The sequence below is a fragment of the Pteropus alecto genome, unplaced genomic scaffold (genome assembly GCF_000325575.1).
Source record: "Pteropus alecto unplaced genomic scaffold, ASM32557v1 scaffold206, whole genome shotgun sequence".
Lineage (NCBI taxonomy): Eukaryota > Metazoa > Chordata > Mammalia > Chiroptera > Pteropodidae > Pteropus > Pteropus alecto.
Genome location: NW_006438906.1, coordinates 570,683 through 586,205, shown reverse-complemented (window position 1 = coordinate 586,205; position 15,523 = coordinate 570,683). Strand labels below are relative to the sequence as shown.

The 15,523-nt window shown below is 49.4% G+C and overlaps 2 protein-coding genes across 9 annotated transcripts in view; both read right to left on the bottom strand.

Annotated features, from left to right (window-relative positions):
* Nucleotides 1-3,067: 3,067 nt before the first annotated feature.
* STOML2 (stomatin like 2) lies at nucleotides 3,068-6,447 on the bottom strand. Of its 2 annotated transcripts, none has more exons than XM_006916023.3 (10): nucleotides 6,285-6,447; nucleotides 5,911-6,048; nucleotides 5,345-5,444; nucleotides 5,156-5,214; nucleotides 4,962-5,063; nucleotides 4,675-4,809; nucleotides 4,394-4,538; nucleotides 4,215-4,294; nucleotides 3,846-3,974; nucleotides 3,068-3,368 (listed from the first exon to the last, which is right to left on the bottom strand). In XM_006916023.3, the coding sequence occupies exons 1-10, from the start codon at nucleotides 6,327-6,329 to the stop codon at nucleotides 3,231-3,233; spliced, it is 1,071 nt and encodes a 356-aa protein (XP_006916085.1). In that variant the 5' UTR covers nucleotides 6,330-6,447; the 3' UTR covers nucleotides 3,068-3,230. The 2 variants fall into 2 exon arrangements, with proteins under 2 accessions (XP_006916085.1, XP_015448080.1); XM_015592594.2 differs by having other exon boundaries at nucleotides 6,171-6,312.
* A 1,045-nt stretch (nucleotides 6,448-7,492) lies between these two features.
* The window catches only part of FAM214B (family with sequence similarity 214 member B), an 11,868-nt gene continuing 3,837 nt past the window's right edge, over nucleotides 7,493-15,523 (bottom strand). For 2 of the 7 annotated variants that reach the window (XM_025049707.1, XM_015592681.1), the window contains exons 2-9: nucleotides 11,655-11,798; nucleotides 10,444-11,413; nucleotides 9,952-10,010; nucleotides 9,653-9,758; nucleotides 9,377-9,535; nucleotides 9,111-9,179; nucleotides 8,852-9,027; nucleotides 8,429-8,719 (exon numbers count right to left, since the gene is read on the bottom strand). In XM_025049707.1, the coding sequence (XP_024905475.1) occupies nucleotides 8,566-8,719; nucleotides 8,852-9,027; nucleotides 9,111-9,179; nucleotides 9,377-9,535; nucleotides 9,653-9,758; nucleotides 9,952-10,010; nucleotides 10,444-11,337 (1,617 nt within the window). In that variant the 5' untranslated portion in view covers nucleotides 11,338-11,413; nucleotides 11,655-11,798 and the 3' untranslated portion in view covers nucleotides 8,429-8,565. Of the gene's footprint in view, nucleotides 8,720-8,851; nucleotides 9,028-9,110; nucleotides 9,180-9,376; nucleotides 9,536-9,652; nucleotides 9,759-9,951; nucleotides 10,011-10,443; nucleotides 11,414-11,654; nucleotides 11,799-12,290; nucleotides 14,298-14,323; nucleotides 14,607-15,171; nucleotides 15,484-15,523 lie in introns of those variants that run through there. The other 5 variants (XM_015592682.2, XM_015592685.2, XM_015592683.2 and 2 more) reach the window with 5 other exon arrangements.

Genomic DNA, 15,523 nt, shown 5'->3' with positions numbered 1-15,523 from the left:
TTACCTTTTCTTGCTATATAATCTTAATCTTTTCTCACTGTATGTATATCAAAGAAAAATGGGTAAACAAAGCTTTTAAACTATAATTCACAGAAACTGAAGAAAGATATATAATCTGAATTCCCCAAACACACTCAGGTTCTCTCTGTGCCTTTGCTCTTGTCTCTGTCCCTGTCTCTATTGTCTCTGTCCCTCTAAGTCTCTCTTACTTTTTGCCTCTGAGAGGAGACCATGCTCTGTCTACGGAGTGTTATCCCTTCTCTAATAAACTTTCCTTTTGACTCTAACTTGGGCATGTGTTTGAATTCTTATGCTCAGCCAAGGACGCTTTCTCAGTTCAGGGCTTGAGTTCCCCCACTTGGGGTAATTTGCCCTGTCCTGCATCAGTTGCACAACTCTGAATATACTACAAATTAAGTTACACTTTAAATGGGTGAATTGTATGTGAACTACATCTCAGCAAAGCTACTATTAAAAACAAAGAAAAAACCTCTCCAGTGGTTTCTCATCTCAGAGTAAAGCCTAAGTTCTTATAGTGGTACTATATATATAACCCTGTAAGTCTACACACCAGCTCCCCACCTCCATCTGATTCATCTAGCTGCCACTTACTTCCTTAACTGTTCCATCCACTCAGCTTCTTTGTTCTTCCAGTTATGAGGGGCTTGCTCTGCCTCAGGGCCTTTACATTTGCCATTTCCTCTATCAGCTTTACTCCCAGATGTCCAAATTTACTCCCAGATTCCCCCGATCTCCATATCTAAGCTCAAATGTAACATCAGTGAGGCTTCCTGAAATCCTCTAATTAATATTACCCCACCTCCAAATTCCCCACCTTCCTTCCTTTCTTTAATTTCTTCTTAGCACAACTCATCAGCATCTTAAATACTATACATCTTATTAATGGTTTGTCCCTTCCAAATAGAATGGAAGCTCATTGAGGGCAGAGAATTTTGTTTTCTTCATTACTGTATCTTTGGTGTCTGGCACATAGTTGGGGTTCAATAAATAGTTATTGAATGGACAAATGAATAAGTTCTAATTCAGAAATATGTTGAATCATTCCTCTACCTCCATCCCGATGGCTCCTTACCTCTTAGTTCGGGCCTCCTCTCCCTCTCTGGGATCAATGAGGCAGCTTTGTCCTTCCAGCCTCTCATCTTTCCTTCAAATACCTTGTCTACATTGTAACAGAACAGCTCTATCTTAAGTAATGTGATTACCTTAATCTTAAAATTCTTCAATAGAAGGGGGAAAAAACCCTTCATGAATCACCCCCTACCTTAAGGATAAAGTCCAAATTCTTCAAGACTCTTATCTCCCTGTGACTTGCCCCTTGCCATATAGTCACAACCCTTTAACACCCCCTACCCCATCCAGCCCCAGCATATAACTCTGAATGTTCCAACTTCTCCTGAGCTATGGGCTTTTGCATATTCTAGCCTCAAACCCTAGCTTGGTGAATGCATTAATTTTTCCAGTCTGACAACCATTTAAATAGGAAAATATATTTGCAAGCAATGCCTATAATAAGGGGCTAATATCCAAAATATACAAAGAATGCATACAATTCAATAACAAAAAAACAAATAATCTAATTAAAAAATGGGCAGAGGACCTGAACAGACAATTCTCCCAAGAAGACATAAATATGGCCAACAAACATATGAAAGGATGCTCAACCTCACTAGCTACTAGGGAAATGCAAATCGAAACCACAATGAAATACCATCTCACACCTGTTAGAATGGCTGTTATCAACAGGGCAAGTGATGGAGAGGATGTGGAGAAAAAGGAACCTTCATACACTGCTGGTGGGACTGCAAATTGATACAGTCACTATGGAAAACAGTATGGAGGTTCCTCAAAAAACTAAGACTTGATCTACCATATGATCCAGCAATCCCTCTACTGGGTATTTACCCCAAAGACTTGAAAATATTTATCTGAAAAAGATAACATGCACACCAATGTTCATAGCAGCATTATTCACAGTGGCCAGGACATGGAAACAATCGAAGTGTCCCACAATAGATGATTGGATTAAGAAGATGTGGTACATATGTACAATGGAATATTACTCAACTATAAGAAGAGATGAAATACTGCCATTTTCAACAACATGTATAGATCTTGAGATAATCATGCTAAGTGAAATAAGTCAGATAGAAAAAGCTGAAAACCACCTATCACTTATATATATGTGGGATATAAATCTAACAGCAATAAACATGACAAAGATTCATGGACATGAACAGTAGACTAGTGGTTACTGGAGTGTGGAGCGGGGCGGGAGAGTGGATGGGGTAAAATGGATCAAATATGTGGTGACAAAAATAAATCTAACTATAGGCAGTGAACATACAATGCATTATATGACTTATTATTTTGTTGTACACTTGGAACTTATTGGATTTTGTTAACCAATGTTACCATAATAATAAAAAAAATTTTTTTAATAAAGAAAAAAGAAAAAAATTTTTTCCAGCCTGAGCTCAATGGCAGAGTTGGCAACTTTGCTGCCTTCAAGCTGACATGCTTCTGCCCCAAGAATCCCTAGCCAGAATTTTCCTCTATCACAGCCCTTATCACTTTGTATCTGTCTGCTTCCTTGTTTGTCTTCCCTCCTTGACCTGGTATTCTGTGAAAGCAGAGACTGCTGCATTTCAGTTGCTTTTGTAACCCATGTCTAACACTGAGGTTGGCATACTGTAGACATCATTAAATATTTTTGAATAAACGAATGAGTATCAGTCCCTGAAGACCCTTTAAGAATTCAGCAGCACTACCCTACCAGGACAGTCTTTTTCATGAAAAATCCCCAAACGCCTGCTCAAATTTACAGCCCCACACTTAGCAGGAAGAGGACTATACTCCCCAGCTGGCAGTTCAGTAGATATATGCCTTAATCCTTCTACCCTAACCCATAGCTTTTCCTGAAGACAGAAAAGATTATTTCACATTATATCAGGTTCATTCTTGCTCACAGAGAAACTGATTCCCAAGACCTGACAGGACTAGAGGGTGGGAGTGGACACCCAAGGAAAACACTGGAGACTTACTCAACTTCGTTCAGGGAGGACAGTTTCTGGTTTTCCACTGGTGAGTTTATTACATGATTAAATTCAAATAAAAAAATAATAACCAAAATCTCTCAACAGAGAGGCTAGAGTCAGAGTTTGGGAGTGCTGCTTCCCTGTCCCCAGCCTCTCCAGCCAAGCCCAGCTCCATTAACTCAGCTTGACTCGATCAAGTTCCTCATCAAGACTTCCATTTGTGCCCTGGACATCTCTGCTGTTCCTGCTGGAGACTGAGTCCTGGGCCCCTGGTACTGGGGCTTTGGTGAGGGCCCCATACACACCCATCGCCTAAAGAGAGGAACAGAGAGAGCCATGAGGACATACAGCAGAAAGTATAACACAATCTATCAATAGCTAAAAAGAAGATGGGGCTGTAGTCAGTCAGCTTGTTTTTAATTTCTCTCTCTCTCAAACATCAGTCTTATAAGTTTTGGAGTTGGTTTTAGGAATCGTATAAACTACTAGAGTAGGGCCACTCTCAGAATACTAGTATAGATATCTTTAAAAAAAAAAAAAAAAAAAAAAAAAAAAAAAAAAAAAAAAAAAAAAAAAAAAAAAAAAAAAAAAAAAAAGATGTTTCAAGAGCTTCCTTATCTTCAGGGATGTGTGGGATATCTCATTCTCGGAGATTTGTTCTCTACAAGGAATGAAAAGAGGTCTAGGTCTCAAGGCGCTCTGAAGACCTCTCTGGTATATAAATGGTGGTGGTGGTAGTGGTCATAGGGTTGGGTCTCAGTCTCTGCCAGGTTCTCAGGGCACTCTAACCTGAGCCACCATACTGGTGACATCACCGGCGTTGGAAGGCAGCAGGATAGTATTGGAGTCCTTGGCTAGTTTGGAGAACGCGCTGACGTACTGCTCAGCCACGGTCAGTGAGGCTGCTGCATCTCCATTCTGTGGCCACAGTAGGGATAAAATCAGAGATTACAGACTTAAGAGAAGGGGGTAAGGTAGAGTGGGAGAGTACAGATGAAAAATCAAGTTTCTGAAAAGATGATATGCAGATCATAATACAAGATATCATGTAATCCTGCTCAAGGGAACCCACAAAGGCAGGAACTTCTCCCAAGGGTAGATAAAAGAACCTCTTCCACTGTCAATTCCTGCCTCCCATTCCCACCAGGGGCCTCTCACATGTTGTGTCAGAGCTGCAGCCAGGATCCGAATAGCTTCGGCTTTAGCCTTGGCCTTGGCCAGAACTGCACTAGCTTCTCCTGGAAAAGAAGAGACAGAGATTGACCCCTGAGGTCAAAGTACCCCAAAGTTCCTGTCCCAGCACCAACCTCCTCTCTTAGGCTCTACCCTCTGCTGACCTGCAGCCTGATTTATTTGTTCAGCCTTTTCTGCCTCAGAGGCCAGGATCTGTGCCTGCTTCTTCCCTTCTGCCACATTGATGGCCGACTCTCGAGTCCCCTCTGACTCCAGAACTGTGGCCCGTTTCCGCCGTTCTGCCTCCACCTGGAAGCCCCCAGCAACCCCAATCAACAAGTCAGAGTAAACTCTCATAGACATTGGCAACTGTACCTATCACAATAGGGAAGGGAGTCTAGGTCTCCATGCAACTAGAGCAACCAGAAGTCTTCCTTGGCCCCACCTGCATCTGCATGGACTCTTTCACCCGGGGTGGTACATGGATATCCTTGATTTCATAACGGAGGCAGCGGATGCCCCAGCAGTCAGCAGCCTGGTTGATGGCATCCACAATATTAGCATTCAGGGACTCCCGCTCCTGGAGGAAGAGAGATGTAAGAGCGGTGTAAGCTTCAACACACTCATGAGTCTAAGCTGAGAAGAGCCTAAGACTGATCTTAACTCCCGGAAAGGACTGACGCATGGCAAGCATGAATCTTCAAACCCTAACTCTGGCTCAGATCCCCTTACCCGGAAGACTTTGTCCAGAGAGAGTTTGCCAAGCTCTGATCTCATGGTTGTCTGAGCTAGCTGGGTGACAGCATACTCAGGGTCCTCCACACCATAGCTTGCCTGAAAGGAGCATAGATAGTGTAAGATGCTTAGATGTAAGATTTTAGTGAAGACAGTTAACTCAGGAGCTGAATAAAGCAGAAGGCAGGTACCTTGTAAGGATCCATGATGCGCAAGTAAAGGACTCCATCAATTTGCAGAGTTACGTTGTCTGCAGATGCAGGAGAGAAAAGGAGGAAAGTGAGGCCTCAGGTCCCAATCAGCTCTTTCTCCTAAGCTCTGGATTTCCAGCAACCACATTCTAATGGCCTCAGAGCTCCCATGTCACCCGCACCCCTCACCAAGAGTCACAGCCGATTGCTCAGGCACGTTGATGACAATTTCCTTGAGACTCTGCACATATCGGATCCGGTCTAACACAGGAATGAGGATGTTCAAGCCCTAGGAAGAAGAGTCATGGGTCTTCAGAAGGATGGGGGTTGGGATCCAAGCTAGGCCTCAAGTGAGCAGGGAATCAACATATAACACGCCCAGAAAAGTAAAGGTTGAGGGTGTCAATGGTAGGGAAGCCTGAAAAAATAGGAATGTTAGGCTGGGCGCCTGAATGGATGGGAGAGTCAAGGGAATGGGAGCCAGCAGAGTAGCTTTCTCCATGCAGAGAAGTGGAGCTGAGAGAATAGGTAGGAGAGATTCCCAAGAATGGGACTTGTGGGATGCTAGGGCAATAGGAAAAGGCAGGAACATGGCTATGACAGTCAGAAGCCTAGGCCCTGCCTGGTTTGGCCTCGCCTGGGGACTTGCAAGCCAATGGTGAGGGCAAGCCCCAAGGAGGTCCCACCCCCATCCCCCAATGTCGTGAGGGAACTGGGCATCAGAATGCCTAGGGGTGGGCAGTAGAGGTTCTTACAGGCTCCAGGATCCGATGGAATCTGCCCATTCGCTCCACCACCCAGGCTTCCTGCTGTGGCACAAACAGTACTACGGTGTTCCGGGGCAATCCGGAGGAGGCGCGGCGCGAAGCACGGCCAGAAGTCTGCACGGAGCCCTAACGGGTAGACGAAGGTTGACAGAGATCCCAGCCAGCTGGGTACCCCACCCCTCTAGGAGCCTGTTCCAAAGGAATCTCCCTAAACCGCCACCCCAAAGGATCCTCTGAGAGAAACTCACGTGAGAACCATGACCTCTGACCTCAGTTCTCCAAATTTAGAATCCCTCTCCTTCTTAGCTGAGCACCAAGGTGATCTCTGGCCCAACCTTTGAAGAAGGTTGCCTCGTTCTTACCCTGAGCAAAAGGGCCCCAGTTCCCCGCGCTGCGCGTGCCAGCATTTCCCACAGCCGCAGCGACCTCCGGAACCAACGAGACGCGGAGCAGAGCGGTCATTCGAGAAGCCCGGATCTGAACTTTCTACCTCCTGTTTTCACTCCGCCGGATGTACTTCCGGCCGTCTTTTCCTTTCTCTCTCTCTCCCTCCACCCCCATTCCACACTCAGCCAATCAGCGTTACTTGGCGAAACGGTGCATCAAGTTGTTCCTTGGGAAACTCAGACCTAGAGAGTGCTGAAGGCTGGAGTTCTTTCTTGTTCTTGCTGATCAAGGCCAAGATCCCGGACATGGTGTCCAAAATGAAAGCTATTTTCCATGTGCAGATGGCCCCATACCACCACCTACTGAGTTGTTTACCCCCTCTCGAGACTCAGTTTACTCTTCTGAGCGTATAACCGCCCCATTCTGTCACCATAGCGACCAGGGGATTGGAGCTGACTCTTAGCCATGGTTGCCATAGTGACATTCTCTGGCAGTCCTTCTGTGTTATAAGCAGCCCTCCCACAGGGGACTGACCCCATTCCTGTTGCCATAGTGACTGGACCTAACATTACCCGGTCATTGAACTGAGATTTCCCCCTTCCCTCATTTCCCAGGGCATCATAGCTTTTTCTTCCTATTCCCAGGGCCTGATAGACCCTGGTCCCCTTGCATAAAGTGTCCAGCACAAGCCCCAACATTAAGCCTAGTTCGGCGCATGCTACACTACAGACATCCCTGGTCCTGTGGCATATCCTTTAACAGACTTGCATGGTCAACTTGCATTTTACATATCAGGGCACTGAAGCGCAGAGGAGCTAAAATCATTAACAATAGAACCAGTATAAGAATCCATATCCACATTCAGAGAGATCAGCTTTTATAGCTGAATTTTCCCTACCACACAACTCCATTATCTGAAAAGAGCAAGACCAGGTCCTAAGAATCAGCAGAGTCTTACAGAAAACCTCATGGCCTCAGGCCCCTTATCTGGGAGAAAGGGCAGAGTCCCAGCTCCAGTTAAGATCCCCATTCCCATTCTCATTCCCATGCTCTCCCCAATAGAAAAAGTAGGGCTTAGCTCAAGTTTCCAAAAAAGAATTTATTCTTTTCTTTCTTTTCTTTTTCTTCTTTCTTTCTCTTTCTTTCTTTTCTTTCTTTCTTTCCTCTTTTTTTTTCTTAAAAAAAAAAAAAGTACCAGGTACAATATTTTTCTTTTTCTTTTTCTTTTTTCAAGTTTCAACAAATGCTTGTTCCCCTCAGCCCAGCCCCAGGAGTCAGGGCTAAGGCTGGGTCAGAGTCTGGAGTGGGGAATAGGGTAATTGGGAACCACATGACTGAGTCTGAGGGGTGTCCCTCACCCCAGCTGAGGTAGGTGGGTCAGAGTCTGGCCAGGTGAGAGGAGGCACCCCAATCCTTGGCCCTGACTCTGCCCCTTAAACACCTTCCTCAGTCAGGACCCCAAGCAAGGAGACACAAGCAGGAAAGGGGCAACTGGAGTCTGGAGCCCTAGATGAGGGGCAGTTAACCCCCATGTGTGTGTGTATGGATGCACACTCTCTTTCTCACACACATACCACACACACACAAGCATGTGCACACACACACACACACACACACACACACACACACACATAAGTTGTCTTTCAGAGAGGGGTCAGAGGGTAGGGGAAGTGAAGAAAATAGGAAAGGGCAGGAGAAGCTGAGTCTTTGGCTAGTGACTCAGTCCTTCTGGGATAACCTCTCTGCCCTTAGCTGAGGAGAGCAGTTCTCCCTCAGCCCCTACATCAGCCTCTTCAACTCTCGAAGCTAGAGCAGTATCTGAGAGTGGGAAAAAAGGAGGGGCAATGCCAATTGTCAGGTTTGGGAGGTTACCAAGGCAATCCAATTTGAATAAATTATAAATTAAAAATAAATAAAATAATAAGTGGCCCCTGCCCAGGACAGGGAGGCAACGCTGGCATGACTTGCCTGGGAACTTGGGACAACCTCCAGGTAGCTCTGGTTCCTCCCCACTACCTAAGCTGAATTGGGAATTCCAAAGGGGGGGCGGGCAGGCACGTGGAGAACCCAGAGTAGGGCAAATTGTGGTAATGATCAGAAGCTTTAAACACCCAAATAATCAATTTGGGCATGAGCATGGTGAGGGCTTTAATTCAAGCCTGAAAGTTCTCTTGCCACCTCTCCACATGTTTGCTCTGTCGAGGATGTAGCAGGATGGGCTGGTATGTGGCCCACGTGGGTGCAGGGCACTGGCAATCAGGGCAAAGGTGAATAACGTGGATTGTGAGGGGCCTCAGTCACAGCCTGCAATTCATAGGGGAGCCCTGTGTCCAGTTCCAGGCTCCGACGGGAAAAAAGCAGACGGATGTCTCCATGCAGGCTTAAGCGGCCTGAGCGGGAGCTCCGGAACCTAGAGAACAGGATGATCAAAGTAAGGAGCCAGACAGTAGAGAAGCAAGATGAGATCCTATTCAGGGAAGGGATACCTGGATTGGGGAAAGATACCTGGGCCTTCCCAGCTGTCCCTAGGCCCTGTTCTCACCTGAGGTGCAGCAAGTAGCAGAGGAGGCGGCGGGTGGGACTAGCATTTCCCTCCTCACCCACAGGCACCAAAAAGAGGCGATGGCGCAAGAAGGTCATGTGGGCAGCAGGCATGTCCGAGAAGTCAAAGGTCACAAGGAACATCTTCACCACAGTCTGGTTGGGGTTAAATAAGGTCTGGGGACAGGATAGGCAAGGTTGGTAAGGTTTAGGTGCTGTTTTCCTTTCCCCACTCCCATTCTCCCTCGGGGAAAACTCACCACTTGGATGGTGCCCACCTTGGGCACGCTGTAACCCTTCCTCCCCAGGGTGTTCAGGTCCACGACGCCCTGGGAAGGCCACGGAGCCATCAGCCAAGGTGGGCACGGAGAGAGCCCTACTCATCCATCTCCACAATCTCACTCTGGGAGCTGGCCCCTGCCCCACACTAGAGTTCTCCCTACCGCCCTGACTCTCTCCTAGGTGAGGAACACCTAAAGAATACCTCCTCTTCAAGAGCTGATTTTGGGTTGAAATTAGATCATACCAGGAAGGGAGCCGGGGCATTTTGCTCAGAAACATCGAAGAAGGTGACAGTGACAGGCAGCGTGACATGCTGGGGGCAGTAGGATCCACTAGCTCCAATCTCTGCCGTGAAGCCCTCTATGTGGCCAGATGGTGCAAAGCGTCCTCGCAGCAATGATTCCTGGGGTGGGAAGACACTATGAGAGAGATGCCAACTCTTTTCATTATCCATCCAAGCCACACTCCATCATCCCACTTCCCCCAAGGTCCCCCAATCACAGAATCCAAGGGAAACTACCTCAAAGTTGCCCAACAGGGTACGGCTGATGGTGGGGGTAGGAACAGGGGAGGCACTGGGGGGGCTCAGCAGGCCTGGCCCCTTCCGGAGGCTTCGAAGGGAGCTCCTGGTAGGGGAGGGGACACACAGCAGGTTGGCTTGAGGTTTTCTGGGATGCCTGTTCATGTCCTTAGGCCCCACACTTTACCATTACCTAGGGTTCCTGCCCTGGGGTCCCTTACCCAGGGATAAGAAAGAGAATTACAGACCTCTGTCCCCATTTTCCAGAGACAGGGCAGAGGTAGAAGCTGTTCACTTACAGCTTCAGGCGACGGGCACCTTTTAGCCTCCGCCCCATGGGACTGCAGTCTGTTGGGTCCTGTGGAGAGGAAAGATTAGGTAAAGAGATTGGGTGAAGGCCAGATGTGTTTGGGAGCAGGGGCTCATCACAAGCTCTCATAGGAACATCTACCCAGGCCTTCACTTTTTCTCACACTTAAGAGTAGAACAACCCCAAAGGTAGAGGGTTGGGGTTAGGCAGAAAACGGGAAGGGATTTAAGAAGTCCAAACTTCCAGTTATAAAATAAGTCACAGGGATGTAGAGTACAGACAGCATAGGGAATAGAGTCAATAATCTAATAACTATGTACAGTGACAGACGGTTACTACTAGACTTACTGTGGTGATCACTTTATAAAGTACATAAATGTCGAATCACTATATTGTATATCTGAAGCTAATATAATATTGTATGTCAACTATAATTATAAATAAATTTTAAAAAAGTAGACTACCTCCTCTCCTGGCTTACCAGCACAGGCTCCTTGGGCCCAGGCAGCAGGTGGCTCCAGAAGGGTGTGGCTTTGGCATCAGAACTGTTGGCAGCAGGAGGGTGACCCAGGGTTCCCCGGCGCCTCCGAGGGGCTGGCCCCTCATCCTCAGAGCTGACATCCAGGGCTTCTCCAGCAGGAAGCAGCCTTCGCTTGGTGGCGCAGGGGCCTGGAGGTCCAGGGCCAGGGGGTGTGTGCTCGGGACTGTGCCCATTGGCAGTGCCAGGGGACTCCCTAGGCCAGGGGCTGCCCCCATTGCCCACCCCAGCCACTGGGCTCTTACCCCTTATTTGTGCAAGACTGTGCAAATCAGTGTCAAGTGTGTGCAGCTGGCCTGGAGGGGCTTGCCCTGGGGACTCCCCCAGGGACCTCTGTCCCCCTAGATCTGGGGAAGCCCAGTCTCTGGTGTGCAAAGTATTGCAGGAAGCATTTGATGGGGACCAGGGGGGACTCTGGGCCACTGAAGTCCAAGGTGAGGTGGAGCTACCTTCTTGTTCTACAACACAGAGGCCATGATGGCAGAAATGCTGGCTGGCCACACCCAGTCCCAGCCCCAGCCCCTCTGGGCCCAAAAGCCCCACTGTAGATGGTTCTTCAGGAGGCAGTCCCTCTCTGGCCCCCAGCCCAGGGCCTCTCTTCAGCTCCCTGGGACCCTCAATGGGCGGGGCTGGCCGTTTCAGGGCCCTATGCAGCTCAGAGGTACCAGCTGGAGTGGAAAAGATGGATACCTGGTAGACCCCGGGGGATGTTGCCCCCCCTGCTGGGCTATAGCCCATGAGCAGGCCACCCTGGAGGGCCCCCTGCCTGACTGCAGGCTGCGAGGGGCCAGCCTCTGTCTCTGAGGATGGAGATGGCTCCGCCTGCACGTGGCGCATGAAGCCCCCACTTGGGTCAGGGGGGCCCCCCCCCACAGCCTTTATGCTGGGCCTGGGCTGGGGGGCCTGGGAACATCTGTGCAAGAGAAGAGAAGAAAAGGTAGTCAGAGGAATCAGTGAATCTTCTTCCCCCAGCTGAGTTTCAGATCCTCCCCTGGCCTGAAGAGGTGATCTTGCAGAGTCCTAAGGGTAAAGGTATCCAAATCTCCAGATGGATTAATGGAATACCGAGGCCACCTCAGAACTTCTGAAAGGGTGACATGTTTAGCTTAGGTTTCTTACTGGACCTGCTCCCCCTCCCTCTCCCTGGCACTCACCCCGATGAAGAGGTCTTAAGCCTAGTTGTGTGTTCCCTCTTCCTGACTGATGCCTTGCTCTCCTAGCTTGCAGTCTGGTCCATGCCCGCTGCACTGGCAAGGTGACTGCCACCATTCCGTGCAGCTCCTGGGCTCAGCCGGACCCTAAGGAGTGAAAAACAGACATAAGCCAGGATCCCTGCAGTCAGTGGTAAGTCTCCTCTCCTATTGTGGACCAATAGGATACACCACAGGACATTTTCCTCCCATATGAGGAGCTCTTCAGAAACAGAAGGGACAGTTTTGAGATCCAGGGCCCAGAGGGTAAAGCTGGGCTACCTAAGGAGTCATAGAGAGGCAGGTCTTGGCTCAATGTAGTAAGGATCTGATAAGTTGAGGCAGGATGACTACTTGCCATCTTGGGGACTCCTGTCCTGAATGGGAGGGGGAATAAGATACCCCAAGAACCAAGAGAACATGCCAGCTGAGAGATGGCCAGGGCAAGAATTCAGCCCTCTAGTCAAGGCCACCAAATTGCACAACTCTTCCCATATGTCTCTTTCCAAAGGGACAAGTACCACCCCAGAGCCCTAAGGGCAGAGATCTTGCAGAAACTCATTCCCACCGCCCCCCCAAGCACTCCTTAGAGGTACAAACCTTAAGTCACCTCAAAGTAGGCCATTCAGCCTTAAACTCCCAATAGCCGCAGGCAGGCAGTCTGTCCCTTTAACTAGAGGCAACAAATCTAACCAAAAACAACTCTGAAGTGTTGGGGGGAGGCACTGCCAGAAGGCACTTTTCAGGGTCTACCCCTCCCCCTAGGCCCTGCAAACTATAGATAAGGCAGTGGCAGTCAGACAGCTGGAAGCAACTAGGGGTACCTTTCTACTCCTCCCAACACGACCAACACATATCCAACACCCAAAACCCCAAACCACTGTTTTTTTGCTAGGGCACAAGGTCTTCACCGACTAGTCCACCTTCAGTAGCCCATGCTGGGTGAGGAGAATGTCAAGTTAAAGACTATTTTCCTTCATGAGAGGAAATACTGCTCCCAGAATCAAGTTTCTCCTCTGGGCAGGAGCCTGTGCTACCTGACATCCACAATGCCCTTTCTCCTTCAAGAAATGCCCTCTGTTTGCCTCCCCAAGCCCTACCCTTCCTCCTTGGCTAGACCAAATGCCATCCCCTTCAGAAAGCCTACTCTGGCCACCCCAGACCACAAATCTCTCTCTCCTCTGAGACCTCACCTATGGCAGTATCACTATCTCTTGTAACCCAGTGACAGTTCTGCCTGCTCTGTAAGACATTTTATAAACTGGTTTCTTGAGGATAGGTCTGTGTCACACTCCACCCAACTTTAAGCACAGGAATAAGCACATAGCAGCACTCAAAAAAGTAGAATGCAAGTCCCAGAGATCTGGGCAGCAGTCCTGACAATGAAGAGAAAAACTCCCAGAATGAGAGAAACAGAGATTAATTAATACAGGGAGAATCAGCAATAACAGAGGCAGGAGAGGAGGGCAGGGAGGGAAAGAAGATTTGCACCCAGAGATTGAAAAGCTCTTCTACACTAAGTTCCCATTATTGTGTCCCACACTAACCTAGTTCACCAAGTTCTCATTAGAACTGGGATCCCTAAGAAAATTCTGGTTCCCTGTGGGTGGGGTGGCTGGAAAGGGCAGAATGCCAATGGCAGTGTTGTCAGAGGGTACAAACTGTACTCTCTCTACCCCTCCTTTCCTCTACCCAAGCCATACAGATTCAGGAAGGGCCTTTTCCTTAGTATTCCCACCTCCAGGTCATTCCAGTTGGCCTCGAGTCCTTACCCTGGGGAAGCCAGGTGATGACATGATGCCCTACTTGACCCCAGCATGCCTGGCATCTGCTCATTACCCCAAAGCTCTCTCAGTTCCTGCCCTGTCAATGAAAAGCTCTAAGACTCACTTCCTTGCCACCTAGCCAGTCTGGCTCTAGACCATGGCTTCAAGCTGACTCATGGGGCAGGACTTTGGGGGAAGGGTAGGCCAAACCGCCTCTCTGTGCAAGGGGTAGGCAGTAGCTAGCGTCAGACAGTTGTGCCAGGCTTTGACTGGCAGACTACAGCTCCCAACATGCCAAAGGAGCAAAGCCAGCAAAAACAACAAGTCCCAGAATACCATGGGGTCTGTACCCTCAGACACCTGCTAGGCCTGGGAGGTGGGGTGGGTACTGGTATAGTTACAAGTTTCCAGGCTCACTCTCCCCTTCCCTTCAATATTAAAGATATCTATTTCTACACTGATTAAGGAGGATGGAAGGAAAACTCCTCTCCATGTGCTTTCTACCCTCATTCAGTTCAGAGAGAACTGCTGCCAGGGGCTCTACATTTTGTCCCTACACACATTCACACAAGCTAGGGGGCTTGTTTCCATGAATCACCACTGTGGGTAGGAAGGTCAACCTCTGCTCACTGCCCCCTTGGCCACTGGCCTAGAGCTCTCCACCCTCAGTAGAGAGGGAGCAGATCTTAGCACCAACTCCAAATTGAACCCGTCAGACTCACCCCGGTTTCTGGACTACTTATTCTGGACGATCCCCCACCCCCACTAGGATTTTCTCACCCTTCTCTCCTCCCCACAGCCTGGGACAGGCCCCATTCCCTACTGGAGCTTCGTAGATTTGCTTTTTTCCCCCTAGTACACACTCACCCCGCTCCCAAATTGGCTCCGCCACGGCGGTCGCTGCTCCGGGCCCCTCCGTCCCGACCCTCCCCTCGAATCCCGGGTCCACCCCGCCACGGGCCCCCAACCCAGACAAAGGGTGGCTCAGGCTGAGCCCTGATCTGCTAGGCTCTTTTCTGTTCAGCTTCGTGTGCAACACTAGCGGGCCCTGGCGCCCGCAGCCCTCCAGCCGCTGTTGCGCCCCTCCCCGCGGCTGTCCCTCCCCGTGGCCGCCCCGGCTCCGCGCTGCCGACTCTGCTGCCCCTCTGACTCACAGGCCATTTCCTACCAGCTGATGGGTCCGCCCGCCCCGCCCAGCGTCCTAACACCCCCGCCGCTGCCGCCGCTGCCGCCACGCCCCCCTCAGACCACGCCCTCCACGGCAGCGACCATGGTCATTGGCCCATCGGAGGCCAGCCTCCCCACGACCTCAAGTGTGAGGTACGCCCCCTCCAAGAGATGCACGCCCATTGGTCTGCCAGGGGGCAGGCCTACCCAGAGTCGCCCCGCCCATCTCCTTAACCCCACATCTGCCGGAATACAAAGCAGCTCCCCGCCCAGCCATTTAACACTTTCAAAGGCATAGGCCTCACACTTCTCACCCCCTGCCCTTCCTCTAATGAGGCTGGTTAATAAGACGTCCTAGGGCTTTCATAGACACAGCTGGACAACCGCCCAAATCAGCCTGCTTTTCCTACACAGTCCCCAAATATCCCCACTCTCATTCATCTCTCCTTGCTTTGCAAACCAGAGCTCCAGAGACCAGAGAACTGGTGGAGCCTAGGAAGCTTCCTTCATGCCAGAGCGGATGAAAAAGTCCTGAAATGGGATCCTACCTCCTTCCATCGAGAAATGGTATTCTTTTCTTCTCTTACTCTATATTGATGTTCTTTTGCCTTCATTAGAGGGACTCCAAGGGCTCTTGAGATAGGGATACATTTTAATTCAGAGACCTAAACACCATTCTTTGTGTCTCTGAACTCTGTCTGAGATCAGGCTGCTTCATCCCTTCTACCAGTATTCTCTATTCATAGGCTCCTGTTTAAGGAGGTCGAACACCCAGGGGAAGTGGGATAGGAAGAGTTCTGCCCAGAGTGGGGGAAATATGCTCAACTCTTGTGATGGTGCTCACCCCCATGACTCACAGCTCCCTTGAAACGCCCCATCCTCCCCCTGAGTCACTAGGCC

Excerpts from the sequence above, each read along its gene's own strand:
- STOML2 (XM_006916023.3), bottom strand. The coding sequence starts at position 6,329 with ATGCTGGCACGCGCAGCGCGGGGAACTGGGGCCCTTTTGCTCAGG. Across the intron at positions 5,215-5,344 it reads GCAATCGGCTGTGACTCTTG|ACAACGTAACTCTGCAAATT; the intron begins GTGAGGGGTGCG and ends CTGCATCTGCAG. Across the intron at positions 3,975-4,214 it reads CTGCAGCTCTGACACAACAT|AATGGAGATGCAGCAGCCTC; the intron begins GTGAGAGGCCCC and ends CTGTGGCCACAG.